The sequence below is a fragment of the Echinops telfairi genome, unplaced genomic scaffold (genome assembly GCF_000313985.2).
Source record: "Echinops telfairi isolate 266 unplaced genomic scaffold, ASM31398v2 ScPeMD7_2;HRSCAF=8, whole genome shotgun sequence".
NCBI classification, from domain to species: Eukaryota; Metazoa; Chordata; class Mammalia; order Afrosoricida; family Tenrecidae; genus Echinops; species Echinops telfairi.
This window is the reverse complement of record NW_022103898.1, coordinates 68,943,149-68,953,426: the sequence shown is the minus strand read 5'-3', so window position 1 is coordinate 68,953,426 and position 10,278 is coordinate 68,943,149. Positions and strand designations below refer to the sequence as shown.

Here is a 10,278-nt window from a genome sequence, read left to right as displayed (position 1 = left end):
TTAAGTAATAGAGGTAGAGATAAACTAAACAGAGCATAAGCTATTTAATCCATTTTTATACAAACTGTTCATTGACATTGGTTACCTTTTCACAATATGTCAACATTGTACCTACTTTTCAAAAAGTTGGGCTGTGTAACATATGCTACAAAATGGATGAACCTTGGAAATATGCTAAGTAAAAGAAGACCTATTAAATGGTTTCATTTATATGAGCGATATAAGTGGTCAAGATAGGTAAATCAATACAGACAGAAAAGAAATCCATGATTACTAGAGGCTGAGGGAGGAGAGTGGAAAGTGGCTACTTCGTGAGCACAGCATGTCCTTGTCCCCCTGATGAAAATGTTCCGACACTGGATAGTGGGGATGGCCATGCAAGCCTGAGTAGAACTGCCCCTGTGTGGACTGTAAATCTTTATGACAGTAGAAGGTCTCATTTCTCGACCTCTGCATGGTCAGCAGCACAAATGTAACTCACCACACTACCAGGGCTCCTTCATAGTGACCCAATAAACAACAACAAAAAAAAAACCCAAACTCACTACCATGGAGTTGATGCCAACTCACAGTGACTCCCCTGTGAGACTATAACTGTTTAAGGGAGTAGAAAGCTTTCTCCCAAGGAGCAGCTGGTGGTTTAGAACTGCGGACCTTATAGATCACAGCCATTGAATAACCACTACATCACCATGGTCCCCACTAGTGATGCTACAGTAGGTTAAAATCATTGTCTGTTCTGTAGATAGATGCTGGCTGCAATAAGGACAATGAGCGAGAAGAATTCTTCAAAGCGAGTCTGATGTTTCACTTGTCTTTCTGGCCTGGGAGTACACTTCAAAAGGCAATGGTTCTTAAAGTTCCCCTAGATCCTAGCCCTCCTCAGATCAAAGTGAAACATCAAAAACCATAAAAGAAGAATTTGTCACCATCATTCAGTCTTGCAAGTATTGGACTATTTGGTAGTTTTGCATGAAAATCAGAAAATGTGTGGTGTTTTGAAGCAGGTAAGCCATGGAATGCTTTCTTACCTGAATTCTTCTCTGTAGTCATTCCTGATATACTCAGCTAGAGATGTGCTGTACTTCAGGCAGCTCTTGAGGATGTAAAACTGCTGGTACAACAGAACCGCTTGGCATGGACTTAGCAGTTGAAATGAAGCGGAAGCGGAAAGCCCCTTCACCACTTGCTTCACAATATTGGCCACAAAAGTAATCTAGACAAGGAAAATAGTTCCATGAACACTCCATGTCACTTATTAAGACACCTCTTTCAGCTTCAACTAGACAGCTATGAAACTATCCACCTAGAGTCTACCCTTTCCTGGCATGATAGTGGAAGACAAAATGGGTGCATAAGCAAACGTGGTGAAGAAAGTTGATGGGTCCTGGTTATTAAAAGCTATCGCATCTGGCATCTTAAAGGCTTGTAGTTAAACAAGCAGTCATCTAGCAGAGAAGCAACAAAGCCCACGTGGAAGAAGCACACCAGCCTGTGTGATCATGAGGTGTCAACAGGAGGTATCAGAAGTTCAAAAACTAGCAACCAAATCAATGTGAAGGGGCGTGGATGTAGTGGAGACCTCAAACCCACCTTTAAGATAATTGGACAGTCCCTCACAGAAGGGCCACACTGAAGGGATGATAAATCCAGGGTGCGGTAGAGCACTGGTGAAATATATAACTATCCTCTGATTCTTTAATATTTCCTCCCCTTACTATTATGGTTTATGGTAATCATGTTAGATTTGCATATATTCATTTGTATATTTAAGATGGTTTGGTACATGAAAGTCAAGATAGATAATCCTTCAGAAACAATAAGAGTAGTAACGATTCCCTAAGGGTATGAGAAGAGGAGGGGGGAATGGGGAGATGATAGTACTGATGACTGTATAACCCCACTTAATGGGATTGAACAACAGAATTGTATGTGAATGGTTATATTGGATTGTGTAAGATATGGGAAAAAAACCATTATAGGAAAAAAAAAGAATAAGGGTTCCTGGGGGGTATGGTGGGGATGGGGGAGGTGACAAAGGGAAGCCAATATCAAGGAGTTCAAGATGAAAGAAAATGTTTTGAAACTGATTGTGGTAGCAATTGTCTAACACCGCTTGATAGGATTGAACTGTGGAATGTTATGATATCTGTAAGAGCTCCCAATGAAATGTAGAGTCTAGATTCTAGACTGACGATCTCATTGTCTTCCACCAACTCCCTTGTCTAGTTCTCATCAGAGCTACTGGGCATCTGAATAGCGACCAGTTGGGAATCAGAACTAGCACTGATTTTCAAAGAAGCTCAGCCCCCAAAGTGGAAGGAGAGCATTAGAAGCTCAGAAAGAGCACCAGTAGTTCTATTTGAACAGTAGGCAAAAAATGGCATACATTAGTCATTTGAAAATGGAAACCATAGAAGAACTTCTGCAATCTACTGGTGTTCATTTTTTATGATTTAGTTCATTTTAGGACACAGCTTTTTCATGTGTGAGAGAAGACCCCCAATAATGCCACAAGGAGACCTGTTGGCAGAGTTGGTTATGTTTTGGGCTTGTTAGTCATGCGGTCAACCGTTTGAAGCCATCAGTAGCTCGGAGGGAGAAAGAGGAGGCTTTATGCTCCTAGATGGCCCTTCTTAAGTAAGACGTTTGGTTTGAAGTGTTTCCCCGCTCCCCCGCCTCACCCCCATTATGGTCGGCAAACACAGATCGTGTTTCCAGAATCTGGAGCAGTGGAACAAGTCATTGTTAACTAGGATTGGATTACATTCTTTACTTCTTCAGCTCCTGGCTCTAACCAATTGAGATAATCAGATCAGCTGACAAGCAGGTTCATTTAATAATCTCTAGTTTCTATTCTTGCAAAATTCTCTCACATGACCTGTTTCTACCCAAACTCTCTAGAGTTAGGTTAGAGTTAAAGCTTTCCACATGTTAATGATCCTGGAGTTTTAAATCAGTCTTCTGCCAGCCTTCATCCTGATAAACATCTGTCACCGAATGACATCATACGTAACTCAATTTCTTGGGTGAACTAACCCCGTTGTTGCTGTTGTGGGTCCTTTGGGTCAAACTGATAGGACAAAGTAGAACTGCTCTGTGGAGTTTCTAGGCTGTAATCCTTTTTATTTTATTGATATATAATTCATATATTGTGAAATTCAATCATATTAAGAGTTATGAAATCATCACCATAATCAATTTTAGAACATTTTCTTCTTTCTTGCAGTGATTGCTGATAGCTCCCCATTTCCCCCCAGCTTTCCCTTCCATGTCCTAGGTAACTATTAGTTTGGTTATTGTCTTTATAGACTTACCTATCCTGGATTTCATACACAGAAAAAAGCATATACAACAAGATAATAAAAAAACAAACAAACAGTGACAAAATAAAACAGAAAAACCTCAATCAAAACGAAAGCAGAAATATTAAAAACTGGAACAAGTTTAAAATGGGTCAAAAGGGAGATCAAAAAAGGAGTTACATTTTAACCAACTACATCTTCTATCAACATCTCTCCCATACTCTGATAACAAGGCTACTCAGATCCCTCGACCATGCTAAGAGGGGATTCACCGGAGGCGTAATTCAAGTGTGGGCCCAGCAAATGCATCTGGCCTTCCACTGTCATCCATCACCTTCTCCACACCAGGGTGTTCGCAATGTTAGCGCTGATATCATTCCTTCCTTCAGATTTGGATTTTTTATTTACAATCCTTGGATCACACAGACGGATGTGCTTTTCCATATAGACGTAGTTGACAACTCACTTAGATAGCTGCTTTTTTGAAGACAAGCCTTTAAGACCCCAGACGCTGTTCTTTCTGATGGTGGGGCATCATTTTGACCACACTTTGCGATAGCACCCATACTGCAGAGATCTCTTCATGAGGGCAAGCATCTAACCGGGCTGTGTCATACATTGTTCTTAGATTGGAACTAGAATTAAGTGTGAGCCCAAAATGTATTCATGTATCTATGGTTTATATATATCCCTGGTTCATTTGAGATACGTCGTTATCATTTTATTGGAGAACATGATAAATCATCTCTATGGGGCATACGTTAATTATATTGATGATATCATTAGTTTAGACAATAGTATGAAATTTAAAACACTATTGAGAAAAAGAAATTGCACATGTTAGGCCATCTTTTTTATCAGAATACGTGAATTGTTGGCTTGTCTGCATCAAAAGCTTGAGGACCTGGGCACTATTTACACAGACAGTGGGGGCTGGGGGCAGGGCAAAACGTTCATTAACACTCATTCCCAAAGGCAGTCATGCCGGTAAGATTAACACATATCATAAAAAAACAGCCAAGGCCACATTCCCTGCCATTGAGTCGATGCTGACTCATAGTGACCCGAAGCACAGGATGAAAATGTGGTTTCTGAAACTAACTCTTTATGGGAGGAGAAAGTCTTGTCTTTCTCCCAAGGCGCTCCCGGTTGTTTCAAACTGCTGACCATGCATGTGGTTAGCAACCCAATGCTGTGCTAACTGTGCTACCAGGCCTCCTTATTGAAAAAGCAGAGAGCATGTGAATAATAAATATATGCTAGTCCTGAGTCACCATACATTGTGCACCGTCAAAGGAAGAGATCTAAATCAAAGTCCAATGACCACCAATTCCATAACCTTGGGATAGTAGTCATCTGCTTCTTCTCATACTAGGGAGTTTGGGCCTAAGAGCAAGGGAGTATTTCAGTTCCTTAAATCTGCAACAGGTGAGTTTAAACAAAATCCAGTTTACTAAGTAGGGTTTTCAAATCAGATCCTTCTAGTGTGACCCATGAAGGGGGTTATGCACCGTTAAAGGGAAGAGTCTAAAATTCCAACTGTTTATAGTTTGGGGCCTGGGTCAGCAAAGTGTGGATAGAAACTATATTAAAAGTGTCTAATTAGGAACCTAATATTGGGCACCTTCTTCCCTGGGGTCTACATAATGAATGTTAAGTGTGTTTCCCAGTGGCAGGTTGCCCCATCTGGTGTACCCACCAACAGAGTATAGTCCTCCTAGGCTTTCGTCTTTACCGCAGCAGACCACTGGGGTCTTCCCCCTGAGAAGTAGCTGATGGGTTCAAACGGCCACTCTTTTGGTTCGCAGCCAAGTGCTACCAGAGCTCCTTGAACCACCCTCCAAACAAAGCTCACTGTTATGGAGATAATCCCAACTGTTAGCAACCCTATGGAAACCCCATGGGTTTCTAAGACTGTAAATCTTTACTGAAAGAGGAAGTCTCCTCCTTCTCCCTTGGACTGGCTGGTAGGTGTGAACTGCTGATCTTGTGGTTAGCAGTTCAGTGTGTAACCCACAGCATCATTTTGTTGCTTAACAGTTCTAACTCCATTCCCCACCCCCACCTGTCCCCACTCCCCCTAAAAAACACCAGTGCCATTGAGTTGATTCCAACTCAGAGGCACCCTGGTTAAGGCTTTTGAAGCTACAAATCTTTACAGGAACAGGCAGCTTCATCTTTCTTCTCCAGAGCAGCTAGCGGGCTTGAACTGCCAACCTTGTGATTAGCAATCCAATTCTTACCTGGCAGTGCTACCAGGGGCCCAAGATATTCAAATATCAGTTTAGAGATAAGTCTGCACCCACTATAAGAAAACTCACATGTTTCTGTTGCTGCAAGAGACTATAAACTTATGATACTCTTTGAAGTAGGACTGAGAGTAGTTAAGGTTTCTGTGCTGTTAATGGAGCCAAGATTAATCTCTGTAGAAGATGACTGGTTGTGCTACTGATTAGTGCACCCTCTGGCCCTAGCTAGCTTCTCATAAACATGTGGCCGGGAATTCCGTGTCAAGGAGAGGAATGGTGATAGGATGAATTATGATAGTATGTGATAGAATGAAGGCTGCCAGGAGAGACGTTCACAGATGATCCCAAGGTATATATTCATCCTGCCAATGGAGATCTGTTTAACTTGAGGACCTAATGTCGGGGGTTTAAGTGGAGAGAAAATGTTCTGAGAAACGATGTACAAATGCGCTTTACACAATTGATGTGTGTATGGATTGGGATAACAGTTGTATGAGCCCCTAATAAAATGTTAAAAAAAAACCAACAAAACTTTATTTTATAGCCAGTAATTTAATATACTATTCTCTGCATACAGTTTAGAATTTTTCATAAAATAAAGATCATTTCAGTATCTTTAACATTTCTCGGTTATTAGTTTACATTTTGCTTCTGTTTTATAAGTCAGATCTTATTGAGAAAATTTGTTTTATTAATTGATCACAAGAACATCCAATTAATTAGCTTTGAATGTTGTGGGTTTTTTGGGTTTTTTTACTCGTACATACTTACTATGGGAGGACGACTTTGTAGAAAGGACATTATCCAACTAATAGCAAATTCTGTTGACCCCAATCCAAGATTTCCCTAAGAGACTCAAGGAAAGAAACAAGTTACATGTATGAAGTTCAAGTAATATTCAAGAGGGTAAACAAAAAAACCCAAACTCGCTGCTATTGGGTCACTTCCCATTCTGAGGGAGCGTACAGGACAGAGCAGAACTGGTCTTCTCCTTTTCCAAAGCTATAAATCTCTATGGAAGCAGAAAGCCTCTTCTTCCTGCATACCAATGACTGGTGGGTTTGAACTGCCAGCTTTCTGGTTAGTGACCCAATGTGTAATCCACTGCACTGGCAGGGCTCCTTAATCAATGGGTGCTCATTCTCAAAAGCACTTTTATTCTGAGTAATCAAAACGTCAAAATGTAGTACTTTGGAATAGATGAATATTCTAAGAGTAAAGCCAGCCTCGTGTAAGTTAATTAGTTTGAGAAACCAGTTATAATTTATAATTTTTGTATATTATTAAACATGTATAATCATATGATATGAATGTATAATATGTGATCATCATACAAAGTATAATAGTAAATATGTATTTTACCTGCTGAAAGACCAGAAGTATCTCATATAAAAGTGCTGTGGCTGTATCTGTATACTCCTGGATAAGTTTCTGTAACTAGAATTTTAAAAAATAATCAATGCAGTCTCAGAGGCAGCGCCAGAAAATGATCGTTTCTCTTGGTTCCCTTTAGGTACTTATAAATATAATTGATTAACTGGAAATACAATAAGAGTGCATACTCTTCCTGTTACATTTGGTTCAGTGATTCTCAAGAAACTTTCATTTTAAAAGCTACATGCTTAGTCTTGGCCAAGAAAGTGGTTCAGAGAAAGATTTCATGGCTCACACAGTTAAAACACAAAAAAGGTGCATACCCAACTTGCTAAATTAATCAGATAAACAATGCTACTTCTTTTAAAAACTGTATAAATAGGTTCTCCAGAAGAGAGTTGGAAGAAAACATTCCCTTTCTACTCACCTAGAATGTTTTGAGGGTCATTAGACTATCCCGAACTTGAACCAAAATTATTTCCCGAGGATGGTTTGTTCTTGTTTGGTGCCATCGAGCGGCTCCAACCCATCACAACACTATGCACAACAGAACCCAGCCCAGTCCTGCGCCGTCCTCACAAGGGTTCCTGTGCCTGAGCCCACTGATGCAGCCATTGTGCCAATCCATCTCCTGGAGGGCCTTCCTCTTTTTTGCCACCCCCTCCACTTTACCAAACATGATGTCTTTCTCTAAAGACTGATCTCTCCTGACAATATGTCCAAAGTATATAAGACCAAGTCTTGCCATACTTGTCTCTAAGGAGCAGTCTGGCCTTACTTCTTCCAACATAGATCCGTTTGTCCATGGTACTTTCAATATTCATCTCCAGAACCACAATTCAAATGCATCAATTCCTCTATGAACTTCTTTATTCAATGTCCAACTTTCACATGCATTAAGATGCAATGGAGAATACCATGCCTTGGGTCAGGTGCACTTTAGATCCTCAAAGTACATCCTTGCTCTTCAATACTCTAAAGAGGTCTTGGGCACTAGATTTACCTAAGGCAATATTTCTTTTGATCTCGTCACTGTTGCTTCCATGAGAGAACTGACTGTGGATCCAAGCAAAACAAAATCCTTGACAACTCCAACCTTTTCTCCATTTATCATGGTGTTACCTATTGGTCTAGTTGTGAGAATTTTGATCTTCCTTACATTGAGTTGTAATCTATACTGAAGGATACAATCTTTTATCTTCATCAATAAGGGCTTCGATTCCTCCTCACTTTCAGCAATGCGCAAGGTTGTGTCCTATGCATACTGCAGGTTGTTAATAAGCCTTCCTCCAATCCTGACGCCACTCTCTTCTTCATATAATCCAGCTTCTCTGATGAGAGCATACAACCGTGACACATACTTCCCCGATTTTAAAGCATGCACTATTCCCTTGTTCTGTCCACACAACTGCCTCTTCCTCCATGTACATGTAGGGTGGCTTAGAGACCTGCTATTGGTTTCAAGAACCCTCCAAACAGTTGTGAGGGTGTCTTCTAACCTACAGACCAAATGGCACATACATCTTATTTTTGAGCAGGCTTCCCACTAATGGAATTCATTTCAAAGAAGAGCTCTAGATGGTAGCTACCCCTTCTATTAGGCCTTGGAGCTAAATTTTCTATTATCTGCTCACGGCAGCACTAATATCCCAAGTTACAAAAGATCAGCATGAGGCCCAGATGTTTCTGTTCTATCACCATTAGACATTTTCGCATGAAAACGCCATCGGCAGTTCAATGTTAACAAATCCAAAGCCAAGTTGGATATCGGCCCTTCTCTTCTTCCTGAAATTCTTATCTGACACCCAGGCCAGAAAATCTTCTTATCTTCACTATCCTTTATCTTTACATCAACCCAACTCTCAAAAAAACGATCTGGAGTCTATCCCCTTGACAACTATCATCCCCTGCTGTCTTTTCTTCATTTGTTTATTCAACAAATACATATCAGACATTGGGTACAACAGAGAGCAAACGCAGACATGGTCCTGCCCACAGAGACTACTATAATCTACTTGACGGACATCAAATAATCAAACATATGTGTGGTTACAAATTGAAACAAGGACTATGAAAGGAAAGCTCAACAAGTTAGGAAATCTCTAAAAAGGATACTTAGTCTTATCCTGGGGCCCACAGGGACTCTTTTATAGCCCCCCTCTCTCTCCTTTGGATGACTGCACTGGCTTTTTCACAGCTGGGCATCTCTGAGCTTGGCTTTCACAGGACTCTTATCTCTAATCCACTCAATCCACTGCTGAAAGTATTATTGATACCTCATATGCATAGATCGTATAGTCTCTAAGCATGTATTCCTGGCTGTATTTGATTAATGATCATCTATTCCACCAGACCATAACCTAAGGAGGGCAAATATTATGTTGGTTTTGCATCCCATTCATTCCCACTGCATATCATACTCGGAAGCGTTGGTGATGTAGTGGTTATAGCTTGGGCTGCAATCCACATGGTCAGCAGTTTGAAATCACCAGCAGCTCCAAGGAAGGAAGACTGGACTTTCTACTCCCATAAACAGGGTCTTGGAAACCCACAGGGGGTCATTATGAACCAGCATTGACTCAATGGCATTGAGTTTGGTTTGGGTTTTGTCTGCATATCATACTGTTCAGTTTATAATAGATGCTCAATAGATATTTACTGAGTTAGTAAATGCCAGGGCTTCCTAAAATATTACTCTGATGATATGCTCAAGAACTATTCAATTATGGCTTGTCTTTTTGAAACAAAAGCCATGTTACTCTGGTTCAAAATGAATTAACAACAGCTAATTTATTCTCTCCAAATAAGTACTTTCTAGGCAATTTGATATTTCTATTGTGTTGACAGAGCCCTTGCAAAAACAAATATAACTCTCACCAAGAATGTGCACTGCTCACACAAGTTGAGAGATGGATGGCTTCCAAAGGTAAACTGAGGTATAAGAGTTAACCCCAAATCTCTAAGGATAGTACTTTTTTACCCAGAGGATCCCTATTGTAGAAAGACATGTGTAAACAACACTATCCACAGAGATAGTTTCATCTGATTTTAAAGAATGCTAAATGATTTTCATATATACCAAACCCACTGCCACCACGTCCATTGTGACTCATAGTCACCCTATAGGGCAAAGACAGTAAATCTTTATGGGAGCAGACAGACAGTCTCATCTTTCTCCCATGGAGCAGCTGGTGGGCTTGAACTGCTGCCTCTGGAATAGCAACCCAGAACTTTGTGCCACCAAGTCTCCTCTCAGCACAGCATGCTTTAAAACAGGTTTTTTTTGGTTTTGTTTTGTTTTTTAACATTTTATTAGGGGCTCATACAACTGTTATCCCAATCCATACACA

The 10,278-nt window shown here is 40.4% G+C and overlaps 1 protein-coding gene across 2 annotated transcripts in view; it reads right to left on the bottom strand.

Moving 5' to 3' along the window:
* Nucleotides 1-10,278, bottom strand: part of CUNH12orf56 (chromosome unknown C12orf56 homolog) — a 96,755-nt gene that overhangs the window by 871 nt on the left and 85,606 nt on the right. For both annotated transcript variants that reach the window (XM_004700806.2, XM_045292933.1), the window contains 3 exons: nucleotides 6,917-6,991; nucleotides 6,326-6,400; nucleotides 1,032-1,216 (listed from right to left, as the gene is read on the bottom strand). In XM_004700806.2, the coding sequence (XP_004700863.1) occupies nucleotides 1,032-1,216; nucleotides 6,326-6,400; nucleotides 6,917-6,991 (335 nt within the window). The remainder of the gene's footprint in view (nucleotides 1-1,031; nucleotides 1,217-6,325; nucleotides 6,401-6,916; nucleotides 6,992-10,278) is intronic.